Source organism: Apteryx mantelli, unplaced genomic scaffold (genome assembly GCF_036417845.1).
Source record: "Apteryx mantelli isolate bAptMan1 unplaced genomic scaffold, bAptMan1.hap1 HAP1_SCAFFOLD_50, whole genome shotgun sequence".
NCBI classification, from domain to species: domain Eukaryota; kingdom Metazoa; phylum Chordata; class Aves; order Apterygiformes; family Apterygidae; genus Apteryx; species Apteryx mantelli.
In genome coordinates, this window is record NW_027118785.1 from 1,823,386 (window position 1) to 1,837,425 (window position 14,040).

At 43.8% G+C, this 14,040-nt stretch overlaps 1 protein-coding gene across 1 annotated transcript; it reads left to right on the plus strand.

Moving 5' to 3' along the window:
* The first annotated feature begins 5,886 nt into the window (after window positions 1-5,886).
* LOC136996600 (olfactory receptor 6B1-like) lies at window positions 5,887-12,746 on the plus strand. The gene is made up of 2 exons (XM_067317495.1): window positions 5,887-5,898; window positions 11,787-12,746. Exons 1-2 carry the CDS (start codon window positions 5,887-5,889, stop codon window positions 12,744-12,746), a joined length of 972 nt encoding a protein of 323 aa, XP_067173596.1.
* Window positions 12,747-14,040: the final 1,294 nt, after the last annotated feature.

Here is a 14,040-nt window from a genome sequence, read left to right on the forward strand (position 1 = left end):
CAAGATGCCTATGCTTTGGAACCTGAATCAGTCCTCTTGGAAGAGAGTAATAGCAGAAGGAAAAACTGTATTCACGGTGGAATGATGCAAACCCATCTTCTTACGTAAGGTTGAAATAAATACTCCAAATAATTATTTATTTATTTATTTGTTTGTTTCTTTTATTTTTTTACATTTTGCAGGACATGCATTACTTCCTATTCTTACAAATTCTGCTGAAGTCTCTGTCTATTAATTTGTATATGAACGAATACACAGTTGCTTGGGTGCTTTGTCTGTTTCAGGAGTCGGTAGCTACACCTCTATTGCCTTTGCTTACATCTGCACACTAAATTCATTTACCCTAGGGAGTGATCTCTGGTCTTCATGCTAAACATGTCACAGTGTCATATGTTAACTCTGTTCATGGCTAGGCCTGTTCTGTCAAAGCTGGCCGTGCCAATACTGCTTAGCATTTGGAGTGATCCCCGGACTGGTACCTCCGCCACAGGCTTGTGTATCTGTGTACCCAGGGCTTCTTCCAGTGCATCGTGTGTGCTATTCACTACAACTTATCTGTTCCACAACTGCGTGTGACATCCTCAGTTCTCATAGATCTCAATATAGGCTGCCTTTAAGGGCTTATTGTTTATTTATTTATTTTGAATGAAACTATCGGGGACTTTGGTTACATCCCCCTGGGATGCAGCTGCATTTATGTCCCTATCAGCTACAAGCAAGATTCCCGCATTTCCGAACACCAGGTTCTGGGGTCCTCCTGCCTTCCTGTGGCCCTTCACTAGACTGGAAATACTGTAATAGTTTTAAGGATTTATCTAAGAGTTCATATTTCTTTATAACACAGCCAAGAATTTCCTCACAGCCTGTGATATTTGTGCTTCTACATGGTAGTGAGTGTCTATGCCGCACGCAAGGGCAGGGGACAATATGCAGCAAGTAAAGGTGCAAGGCCTGCTGAGCTACTTTTGGAGTATTGGGCCATGAGGACAGAGCTGGAGATAGGCATGTCGCATCCTTGCATCCAGGTCAATGGGCTCCAAACTGATGAAACCACAGTACTATTGCAATGTTTTGTTTGGGGAAAGAGCCAGTTTTCTGTTGCAGAAGAGCTCTAACCTACATTCACTAAATAGTGCATATAGACTCTATAGAGTGAGACTCAGAGAAATTGCACCTAAGAGTGAAACAGAGACAGATCCATACTAACATCATAGACTCAACCCAACATGGGTTCAGTTCAGTAGAACCATTATCTGATTCCTGATTGGCAAGCTATTTTATGAAAATTCCACTTGGAGTATAAGTTCTACTTTGTGCTTACCTCTAAAAATACAAATAGATAGTAGGACTGCAGCTCATCACAGCTGGTTGGGATTTGTCTCACCTAACTTTTTGGATTGGATTCAGCTCCAAGTTTGAAACCTAAATGAGAGCACAAGGTGACTCTGCTTCCAGCATCGTCAAGGAAGCTTGAGCACTTGAATCAGTTACACGTTCATGGGTGCGTAGTGCCACTTGAGATGACTTTGTATACCTTGACTGTCCTCTAGGTGTCATTCCGGAAGGGCACAAGTTTTACATAGATCCGGAGTCATACCTTCCAATTCTGTAAGATCCCTGGGATACCCTGGGGTGCACGAAATAACAATAGACATCTATGCCGGTGCAGTGAGAACACCTGTGGAAGATCAGGTGAGGAGTCAGGTGACTGGCAGAGTATGTGACAGCAGCCCCAGCGTGTGCTCTCTACACACTGACCAAAAACCCGTCAAGGCCAGACATGCGTACTCCTTTTTGTCAACAATTTCTAGCTGCTTCACAGCCAGTAGCTACCCAAGGTTAGCACAGCTGAGATAAGGAAATAGTTCTAGTAGATAACAGGGGCCCTCAGGATATAACAGAGTGAGTCCTGCATGGGCATCCGACCCGTGCATCCAGCAGCCTCCCATCTGTGACCCCTCCATGGGGTTCCTGGGGCTCCCTGTGCAGCTTGGAGTGCAAGTCCTTCATTAAATCTTCATTAAATCTGTTTAAACTCCTCTGGGGTATCAGCCACTCCTCCCAGTTCTGTACCATCTGCAGACTTTCTGAAGGTGCATTCAGTCACATCTACCAGGTCATTAACGAAAATGCTAAATAGTATTGGCCCCAGTATGGACGCCGGGGAGACACTACTAGTGAGTGGCCTCCACCTGGACTTTGTGCCACGCTTCAGCCAATTTTCAGTCCATCTCGCTGTCTGCTCATCCAGCCCATACTTCATCAGCTTGCCTATGAGGATGTTATGGGAGACAGTGTCAAAAGTTTTACTGAAGTCAAGGCAGACAACATCCACCGCTCTCCCCTCATCTACCCAGCCAGTCATCTTTTCATAGAAGGCTGTCAGGTTGGTTAAGCATGATTTCCTCTTCATGAATCCATGCTGACAACGCCCAATCGCATTCCTGTCCTGTACATTTTTGGAAATAGTATTCAGGATTAGCTGCTCTATCACCTTCCCAGTGATCAAGCTGAGGCCGTTTAGCCTGTAGTTCCTCAGAGCCTCCTTCTTGCCCTTTTTGAAGATAGGGGTGGCATGTGCTTTATTCCAGTCCTCAGCCATGACATTTCAAAGATAACAGAGAGTACCTTTGCAATGACATCAGCCAGTTTCCCCAGCACTCATGGGTACATCCTGTCAGGGCCCATGGACTTGTGTATGTCCCATGTGAGTTCTGTTCTCCAGCAGATATCAGGGTGGTTGAAGTCCCCCACGAGAACCAGGGCCTGTGATCATGAGGCTACTTCCAGCTGTCTGTAGAAGGCCTCATCTACTTCCTCTTCCTGATCAGGTGGCCTGTAGCAACCACCCACAACAATGTCACCCATGCTAGTCTGCCCCTCTAGGGCCCTAGAAGGAAGCGCAGTCCAAGAGAGCTGGTTAATATTCAACGATCACCTCCTGCAAGCTCAAGAATGGTGCATCCCAATGAGCAAGAAGTCGAGCAAAGGGAGCAGGAGACCTGCACTGATGAACAAGGAGCTCCAGGCATAAGAAGGAAGCATACGGAAGGCGGAAGCAGGGACAGGTAACCTGGGAGGAATGTCGAGATCCTGTCTGAGTATGCAGGGATGGGGCTGGGAAGGCCAAGGCCCATCTGGAGTTGAATCTGGCAAGGGATGTCAAGGACACCAAGAAGGGCTTCTTTAAAAGCATCAGTAACAAAAGGAAAACTAGGGAAAATGGGGGCCCACTACTGAATGGGGCAGGGGCCCTGGCGACGAAGGATACAGAGAAGGCAGAGATACTGAATGCCTTCTTTGCTTCAGTCCTTACTGCTAAGACCAGCCCTCAGGAATCCCAGACCCCGGAGACCAGGGAGAAAGTCTGGAGAAAGGAAGACTTTCCCTTGGTGGAGGAGGAGAAGAACTGGGCTAGGGATTACTGAAGGACTGGAAGAAGGCAAATCTGTCACCGCAGTCTTCAAAAAGGGCAAGGAGGAGGACCCAGGGAACTACAGGCCAGTCAGCCTCACCTCCATCCCTGGAAAGGTGATGGAGCAGCTCATGCTGGAGGCCATCTCTAAGCATGTGAAGGATAAGAAAGTGATCGGGAGTAGTCAGCATGGCTTCACCAAGGGGAAATCATGCTTAACCAACCTGATAGCCTTCTATGATGGAATGCCTGCCTGTGTAGATGAGGGGAGAGCAGTGGATGTTGTCTGCCTTGACTTCAGCAAGGCTTTTGACACTGTCTCCCATAACATCCTCATAGGCAAGCTGAGGAAGTGCAGGCTAGATGAGCAGACAGTGAGGTGGATTGAAAACTGGCCGAATGGCAGAGCTCAGAGGGTTGTGATCAGTGGCACAAAGTCTAGTTGGAGGCCTGTAGCTAGCAGTGTCCCCCAGGGGTCAATTCTGGGTCCAGTACTGTTCAACTTCTTCATCAATGACCTGGTAGATGTGACTGAATGCACCTTCAGAAAGTTTGCAGATGGTACAGAACTGGGAGGAGCGGCTGATACCCCAGAGGACTGTGCTGCCATTCAGAGGGACCTCGACAGGCTGGAGAGCTGGGCGGAGAGGAACCTCAAGAAGTTCAACAAAGGGAAGCGCAGGGTCCTGCACCTAGGGAGGAATAACCCCATGCAGCAGTCCAGGCTGGTGTTCGGCCAGCTGGAGAGCATCTCTGTGGAGAAGGACCTGGGGGTCCTGGGGGACCACAAGTTGACCGTGAGCCAGCAAAGTACCCACTGGCCTTCTTGGTATCCTGGGCTGCACTAGGAAGAGCCTTGCCAGCAGGTCGAGGGAGGTGATCCTCCCTCTCTGCTCAGCCCTGGTGAGGCTGCATCTGGAGTACTGTGTCCAGTTCTGGGCTCCCCAATACAAGAGAGACATGGAGCTCCTGGAGCGAGTCCAGCGAAGGGCTACCAAGATGCTTAAGGGACTGGAGCATCTCTCCTACGAGGAAAGGCTGAGAGAGCTGGGCCTGTTCAGCCTGGAGAAGAGAAGCTTGAGGGGGATTCTTATCAATGTGTATAAGTATCTGAAGGGAGGGTGTCAAGAGGATGGGGCCAGACTCTTTTCTGTGGTGCCCAGCAATAGGATGAGAGGCAACAGGCACAAACTGAAACAGAGGGAGTTCCGTCTGAACATGAGGAAAAACTTGCTTACTGTGAGGGTGACCAAGCCCTGGAACAGGTTGCCCAGAGAGGTCGTGGAGTCTCCTGCCTTGCAGATATTCAAAAACCATCCGGACACAGTCCAGTGCAGCGTGCTCTAGGTGACCCTGCTTGATCAGGGGGATTGGACTAGATGGTCTCCCAAGGTCCCTTCCAACCTCAGCCATTCTGCGATGCTGTGATTCTGTGATTCTGTAATGTACTTGGTGATATTTTCCATACTAGGAACTACTCCACTCAATGGAAGCTGCAGCATCCCTGCAGGAGCTGCATCTGCTCACAGCAGTTTACAATCCAGCCGGCTTTCACCCACTCAGAGAATAAAAAAGGGGTAAGCTTTGAGCAAAACAAGAGAGAAACAAGGTGAAGCATAGATTCTGATCTACCGATCAGCAGCATCTTCTAATACAAGGCTTAGAAGAGAATTGCCCAGTCTTTGGAGTTTTTATTGCACATAACTCACTATAAGCACCTGAATTTTTCTCAGTCTTAGGAATGTCTGATAAAACATATTGCTCCGGAAAAAAATGAAGACTATGGTTTTGTTTAGACATCAGTGTTTATGGATTGCTTTTCCTGAGTCAACTTGCATGCTAAGCTAAAATCAGTGAATGCTAGCATAATGTGGATGCAAAAGAAGATGTTATCTAATGAACACATCACACATCATTCCTGAGCAGTAAAGAAGGCAATAAAAATCATCTCCTCCTCCTAATGTACTTTTCTGGTCTGCATTAAAGAGCACAATTGCATTCTGAGGTTGATCTAACGTCACGTGAAACTAGGATTCAAAGAATTTGAGGCATAAAATAGGTGATGTCACCTTTCTCCACAGGGATTAAAATAGGATGGGAACTTCTGGAATTCAGATAATCTCAGTCATTTCAGATACTTGTCATAGCAGAAAGTGAACAATCTCCTGGAAGTTCTTTTTTTTTTCTCCCTTAAGTTCAAACAGGACTTTGTGAAGTAGCTGAAGTTTAGAGAACAAACCTTTACTTATGGGGAAGGGAGTTAATTTACGTAGGTGAATTTCCATTTTAAATGCTATATGAGGATCTTGATTTTCAAGTATAGTTTTCCTATGCTCCTACTATATTACCTGAGGAGATACAATCACTAAGGGAGGAGTCGGTTGTCTAAACCTAGACATCTAATGGCATTTCTGATGCCATAAGGTATCCAAGGTACCCACGGGGAGACAGCAGATTTGACACTGGACCCAATGTTTTCTCGAGTAACATTCTGAAGGAAGGCCAAGAGGAACTTCCAGAAGTTCAGCAAAGACAAATGCAAAATCCTGCACCTAGGAAAGAATAACCCAACACTTCTGTGTAAGTTGGGCACTGACTGACTAGGCAACAGCTCTGCAGTAAAGGACCTGGAGGTCCTGGCAGACAAAAAGTTAACACGAGGTAGCAGTGTGTTGCTTCAGTGAAGAATGCCAGCTGCATCCTGCGCTGTATTAGCAAGCCAGCTAAGGTCCAGGGAAAAGATCCTTCCTCTCTGTTTGGCACTTGTGAAACTTGTGTCCAGTTTTGGGTTTCCCACTACAAGAAAGACAACCTGTACAGAGTCCAGCAGAGGGCTGCCAATATTGAAAGGGGGCTGGGGCCCATGGTGTAAAAGGGGAAGCTGAGGGAACTAATTTTTTAAGCATGGAGAAGAGAAAGCTAAGGAGGGACTTAACTGCAGTCTGCCACTATTTGAAGGGAATTACGGAGAAGATGGAGCCACGCTATTCTTAGATGTGCGCAGCTGAAAGGATAAGAAGCAAAGGCTCAAGTTGCAGCAAGTTAAATTCAGAATAGATATTCCAAACCAACCAACCAGCCAGCCAACCAACCACCGTCAGAGTGACGAAGCACTGCAGCAGAATTCCGGAGAGGTTCTGAAATCTCCATCCTTTGAGATTTTCAAAGCTTGACTAGACAAGGCCCTGAACAACCTGACCTGACAGTGAAATACGTGCTGGAGGGTGAACTAAAGACCTCTGAGGTCAAACTCCATTCCTCCAACTAAATTTTTCTATGGTTCTTTGATTTGGATGCCAGGTGGAAAAGCCCGTGACATCTCAAATGGCAATAGACACTGATGTTTAGGCAACTGAATCTCACTCTAGCTATCTGCTGAGTAGGTTTCTACCTAGGTCATAACCTAGGTGTCTATATTCCCACCACAATTCATGGACATCTAGGCAACACATTCAATGGCTTGTAGAGACCCATTCAGCTCAAATTTATTTAGACAACTGGAGCTCAGTTCATTTCTCCACACAGAGATGTTTGGTGCCATTTGGGATCGTAGAATCATAGACTCAAAAAAATGTTGTTTGTCAGAGACCTTTGAATATCCCTAATCCATTCACAGCACAACTATCACCATCTCTAGGTCATGTTAGTGGTGGTTTTGTCTAGCTGAGAGTTGGAAACTTCCAAGGACAGAGATGCTATGAGTTCTCTGGGTAACCTGTTCCAATGCCGTACTGCCTTCCCAGTGAAGAAGTTTCTCGTAATGTCCAATTTGCAACTACTCAGTAGCAAGTTGTTGTCTTTGTCCCTTGTAATAGTGTCTGCCATGGCCAAGAATAGTTTGGCACTACTGTCTCTGTAACTGTAGTCTTCTGCTAGATTACCCAATAGCCTCCTGTTTACCATATTAAATAAGCCCAATTACCTCAACTTCCTGTCATAGTATAGGCGCTCTAGGACACACCTCACCATCTTACTAGGCCTTAGTAGGAACCTCCCGAGTTTATCCACATTATCCTTGAACTGGGGGAGCCCAACACTGGACACAATACTGGACACAAGTGCAGCCTCACCAGCACCATGTGGACAAAAACAAATTCAAACCTTCATTCCAGGGAAACACATGACTTCATACCCCTCCCCGGACATCATAATACATACCATCAGTATCGTGCTGTAGTAACATGACTGGAGTATGGCACATAATCATTATTTTTCACAGTTTTGAATAATTATGCAGAAAATAATTATTGTGGCTTTGGGATACATGGTTTATACTGTGGTCTTCACTGCTTCATTCCAGAGGATGTTAGTTCTGAGCTATCTCAGTTGAGTTCACACTGACAAAACACTCTCAGTTTTCTCCCAAGTATACGCAGTCCTCAAAGGCAGTTTGGACATTTTCTGTATCTGCATTTTACAGCTGAGAAGTGTCTTGGGCTATGTACATATCTGAGCTGGGTTCCTAGGCTCTCTGCAGCCAACACACAAAAACAGACACTACTAGGCTGTAACGTCTTTCATCCTACAGATGGCATCTCGGTTTAAACAGCAGGTGAGTTTTGTTAGCGATTCCTATTTTTCTCTATGATTTATCAAGGAGCCCAGCTGACTAGCGTAGATGTAGATGTCTACAGGCAAGATGGCGTCCGCCCACAGCGGTTAGATTTGGTGGAATCTTTACGACAAGATGAACAACGCTGCTTAGACTAGAGTGACTTGTGCTCCCAGGTGACTTTGAGCTACTGGAGTCGCATACTTTAATTGCCCAATTTGGTCTTTGATAAGATTTACTCTTCTTGCCAAATCAACAGAGGCATTAAACTTCTGCTAAGGATAGGAGTCATGTCACCTAATGTAGCTGTCATAAAACTGGGTAACTAATCTAAGCTAATTGTCTAGATTAATTCTACAATTAAGGAGAAGAACAGGTGCCTCCAGAGACTGACTGATCCCATCCTCAGATGACACGTCTGTGATAGGTGGAATGAAACACTCCCTGGTGATTCTGATTCTCTCCATTGATGAGGGAAGCCTGGATGACTAATTCACAGACACACAAAAACCACACTAAACCCAGCTTTTTTTATAGACTGTGTGAATCTCATTCTCTGAGTAAGCAAAATAGATCTTCATCTCAGATCTGAAGAATATAACCCAGAAATGTCTGTGGAATTTTAAAGGAATATTAGGAATTCAGATTTTAGATTTCAGGAAGGTTCTTGGCTGTCAAATAACTCTAATACATGTACAGAATTAACTTCTGGATGCATCCAGCTCACTCCATTGATTACTAGATTTCCTCCAGACCTTTGAAATCCCTTGTCTCCTGGGATACGTCTTTGACATCCATCCTGCACGGTTATAGCCTGATGACTGGTTGTGTTCACATTGCAAGGTGCCATGGGCTCCAAGGGCTCCATGTGGTCCTGAGGATTTCCTTTTCCCCGGTATTTTTTTCTGTTTCAAATGCCCAAATAATGACAGACTTGTAATGAACTTGTCTGAGTGATGATTTTATAACATGATGTTATATGCTGTATAGCCTGTGAAGGAGTATGAAGGAACAGAGACTGATCATATAGTGCTTGAGGAATTTGCAGGCCAGAGAAACTATCCGTGGTTGTGCATACTACCTATGGTGAGCATTAATTAGAACAAACTGGCCATGGAGTTGCATTTGGCCTGGCCTAAAGGAGAACTACTTTGTTCAGCGACAGAGAAGATCCTCCTGCCGCACCTCCCCCCCCTTCCCCCCTCCCCCCCCCCCAAAAAAAAATTTCCCAAGAGGTTATGGACCAACAGCAGGTTGGGTCTTTTGCAAGAATGGGTTTCCCTTACGTAAATACAGGTGCCTACTGGTATTTCAGATGTGTTAGCGTATTCTGCCTTCTCTCCAGAAAGATGAACGTCTTGCAAAGGATTTGATTTGATCATGCAGGCACAATCACAGATAACTGCTCAGAAAAAAGGTTCATACTACATAGTTCTCAGTAGCTTCCTGAGGCACCTTTGTTGGTAGTTTGATCATAAGAAGAACCATTAGTAGGTAATGAGGAATGTCACCTCTAGAAAATGATTCATAGCAGCTGAGTTAGACTATTGCTTTGATTCACGCCCTGCAGGTGCTGCAGAGAGCGCCTCAAAAAGCTAAAATTAACCTTCATGCATTTCCTTCTTGGATACATCAGTTATACAAAGCAAACACTGAGATCCCATGAGTAATTATCTTACACTGAACTACTTTTTTACGAACAGGTAAGAAGCAACCACATCTGCATGCTTTTCAGAACTACGACAGCTACTGGATTTGGGTTAGGTAGTTTTAATTAAACCAGTCCGTGAGTGTGACCACAGAACTGCTGAACTGGTGTGAAGGTAAGAAGAGAAGGAAGCTTTTCACTGTTATCCTTCTTCAGGAACTTTTGTAGGATAGCGATCTCCCTCCATGGAGGAATTAATCCACTGACGTTTGAACACCTAAAGCATACATCTGACCTACAGTGAGCAACAGATTTAGACATCTGAGCTGACTGTTGACATTCACTTTAGAGTCAAGCAAGAGAGAAATGGACAAGGCTATAATGATCCAGCTGAGCTATTTTAGACTTTTTTTCTTTAGACGAGAGCAATAATACTTGTAACTGCCTGTATATGTCTCTATTCTCCATAAAGATGACAAACTCAGTTGCATATTAGATAACTAAACTGTAGCTATCTAAATTGCAGCAGATAAATTCTAGCTTCTCAATATAGTCTTTTCATTTTGAGGCAGTTCAGGTATATACTCTAGTTCAAGAGAGTCAAAAATGTAAGCATGTTATTTGACTTAGGAGGATGGTTATTACTCTCTTGCAATTATTTACGTAGAGAATTTGCTGGCGTGTAAGATGAATATTTTGAAATTTAAAACACTCACATATCCCCAGTTTTGTAGATGGAATTAATCTTGGCCAGGACATGAAGTACTGAAAACATGTAGCGTAGAGAAAAAATGGTTAATAATATGTTTTGCACTGACTAAGAGAAAATGCTGCAATTCATGTTCTGTTCATTTCTGCTTTACCAAGTCTTACATTTTTTTTCCTGTGGAAGATTCCAGAATTAATTTTCTGATTCTGCTTAGATATGCGGAATTCCTCATGGTTAGTAAAGACTGATAGTAATACGGTTATGAAGCTGTATGAGTTTGCAGGTTATAAGTCTTCAGTCATGGTTTGTATTACTGCTTCTGAAGCTACCAAAGGTTTTAAGTGAATAGTTTCTAGACTGGAGTTGCTGTGTCAAGGAAATATTTTATGTAGAGAGAAATTCTTCCATTACTGAAAACCTGTTTTTATCATGTTCTTTTCTCTAATGATATTTGTGTGTGAGGGGGTTCTGTTTGTTTGTTTGTTTAACATGACATAAAATATTACATGAGTAGAACTTTAAATCAGGATGAAAAAGCTTTTCTTGTCTTAGAGAGATGAGAGGATGGTGCAGTTAAAGGAGAGAAGTATGCATTCTCCACTTCGGTAGTTGTTGTATGTTTTTATCTTTTCAACTTGGTTTGTAGATATTGAGACTAATATGTGAAAACAGGCTCAAGTAAAATTATGGAAAAGGTTGATAGATGTAGAAATGGAAGGAGAAAACCGTTGGGGGGTGGGGTGGGGGGGGGGAAGAGGCACAGCCTGAGAAACGCATTCTTCCAAAAGGTGCTTCATCTTCTCCAAGAGCTTTGTTTAGAATGATGCATATTACCCTCTGGAAGTACTTATTTCTTTTGGTGACTGTCTCAGGCTTTATATGCCAGGAAAATATAGTGGGACTGAACTCTTCTCTGCAGACAGCATGGGAATGTCTTGGCTTTGCAAAACTGAGCCCAGTTACCTAAGTCATGCAGATGCGTTCTGGATATCCAAAATGTCTTGAAACTCAAAGAGAACTGGGCATCCAGCTGTTATGTGTTCCTTCAGAAAAATTGCCTAGAAAATGCAAAACATAATGGCTTATTTTAAAACATGAACTTTTGTAGTACATGCCCCCAAAGAGCCTGATCTCTCTTTAGATATCCAACTCCTATGCATTCCAGCAATAACCTAGTTCTCTAATTATGAACCATATATCAAAATACGTGTTTGTATATCTTCAAAACAGTATATAATCTGAATGTAATAATGTTCTTCTTTTTCTCCCTCTCATGTTTTTTTTTGTTTTATCATTCTTTCTCATTTTCCTTTCTTTTTAACTTACTATATTTTTCCTTTTTCTTCTTCCGCAGTTTGTCTCACTGTTTCTTCGTTTTTAAAAATCTTCCACATTTTTTTTCTCTTTTATTCTCTTTACTTTTCCTCTGAAGCTTGATGCTATGCCCCTTGCCATGAAGCAGGAAAACAGCACAAATTTCCAGGAATTCATCCTCTTGGGATTCCCAACAATTATGGAGCTTCAGATGTTGCTCTTTGTGATATTCCTAGTGGCCTACATGCTGACAATCTTGGAAAATATGCTCATCATTATCCTGATAAAGATGAACCATCACCTTCACAAGCCCATGTATTTCTTTCTCAGCAACCTCTCCTTCTTGGAGGCTTGGTACATCTCAGTCACTGTCCCCAAACTGCTACTGAATTTTCTGGTTGAAAGCAAGAGCATATCTTTTGTAGGCTGCATGACCCAGCTTTACTTCTTCATCTCCCTTATTTGCACTGAGTGTGTCCTCCTTGCGGTCATGGCCTATGATCGTTATGTGGCCATCTGCAACCCCCTGCGCTATCTGGTTATCATGAACCACCGATTCTGCATGCAACTAGCGATATGCTCCTGGCTCACTGGCTTCCTGACCTCCATGCTGAAAATATTTTTCATCTCTCAGCTGTCTTTTTGTGGTTCTAATGTCATCAACCACTTCTTCTGTGACATCAGCCCCTTGCTGAACATGTCATGTGCTGACATGACAACGGCTGAAATAGTAGATTTCATTCTGGCCTTGTTTATCTTGCTGGTTCCACTCTCGGTCACTATCATCTCCTATATATGCATCATCAGCACCGTCCTGCACATCCCCACAACCGAGGGCAGGAAGAAAGCCTTCTCCACCTGTGTTTCTCACCTCACTGTTGTCACTGTCTTCTTTTCAGCCACCTTGTTCATGTACGCGCGGCCCAAGAGAATCCACCCTTTTGACTTAAACAAGCTGGTGTCAATTGTGTACACTGTTGCAACCCCCATGCTCAACCCCTTCATTTATTGTCTGAGGAACCAGGAGGTTAAAGGAGCTTTGAAAAAAATTTTCAGTGTTGCACAGACTGTCCCCAAAGTGCCTCAATCCATCACTGTTCTCCATTAAGATAGTCTCTCATAGACAGAATGTGAATGTAAGCGTTAGAAGGAGAGGATCTAAGATTAGAATTTAGGAGGTACTTATTCAGAACTGTAACCATCATAAAGCTGGCAAATGAAAAACCGGAAGGATACATATAGTCACTTATCCTCAAGAGAGATCACCCTTCTACCCATTACCTTCAAATGCTCTTCCTTTTTTGATGACATATTAGGTTCACGCACAGTGAAGTTACTCATTTGACTCAGAGACACTGCAAGGAACAAAAAGACATGTCCAACATACCGTATGCCAATGGATTTGATAAAACAACTGAAATGTTGTTCCGTTCACGAGGAGTTCCAACTCCAGGCAATATCTGACACCTAAGGGGAGATTCATGTGCCTAACTAAAGCCACATGCCTAATGTTTTAATGACCTTGCGTATTCTGCCCGGCCTCCAGATGCCATACCAGCAGGAAGTGTTTCTTCCATGGTTTGTGTGTCATATCTGCCTACCCAAAGGGGAGGTCTCAGGCAGTCCAGAATATAAAAACCTACAAGATGCCTATGCTTTGGAACCTGAATCAGTCCTCTTGGAAGAGAGTAATAGCAGAAGGAAAAACTGTATTCACGGTGGAATGATGCAAACCCATCTTCTTACGTAAGGTTGAAATAAATACTCCAAATAATTATTTATTTATTTATTTGTTTGTTTCTTTTATTTTTTTACATTTTGCAGGACATGCATTACTTCCTATTCTTACAAATTCTGCTGAAGTCTCTGTCTATTAATTTGTATATGAACGAATACACAGTTGCTTGGGTGCTTTGTCTGTTTCAGGAGTCGGTAGCTACACCTCTATTGCCTTTGCTTACATCTGCACACTAAATTCATTTACCCTAGGGAGTGATCTCTGGTCTTCATGCTAAACATGTCACAGTGTCATATGTTAACTCTGTTCATGGCTAGGCCTGTTCTGTCAAAGCTGGCCGTGCCAATACTGCTTAGCATTTGGAGTGATCCCCGGACTGGTACCTCCGCCACAGGCTTGTGTATCTGTGTACCCAGGGCTTCTTCCAGTGCATCGTGTGTGCTATTCACTACAACTTATCTGTTCCACAACTGCGTGTGACATCCTCAGTTCTCATAGATCTCAATATAGGCTGCCTTTAAGGGCTTATTGTTTATTTATTTATTTTGAATGAAACTATCGGGGACTTTGGTTACATCCCCCTGGGATGCAGCTGCATTTATGTCCCTATCAGCTACAAGCAAGATTCCCGCATTTCCGAACACCAGGTTCTGGGGTCCTCCTG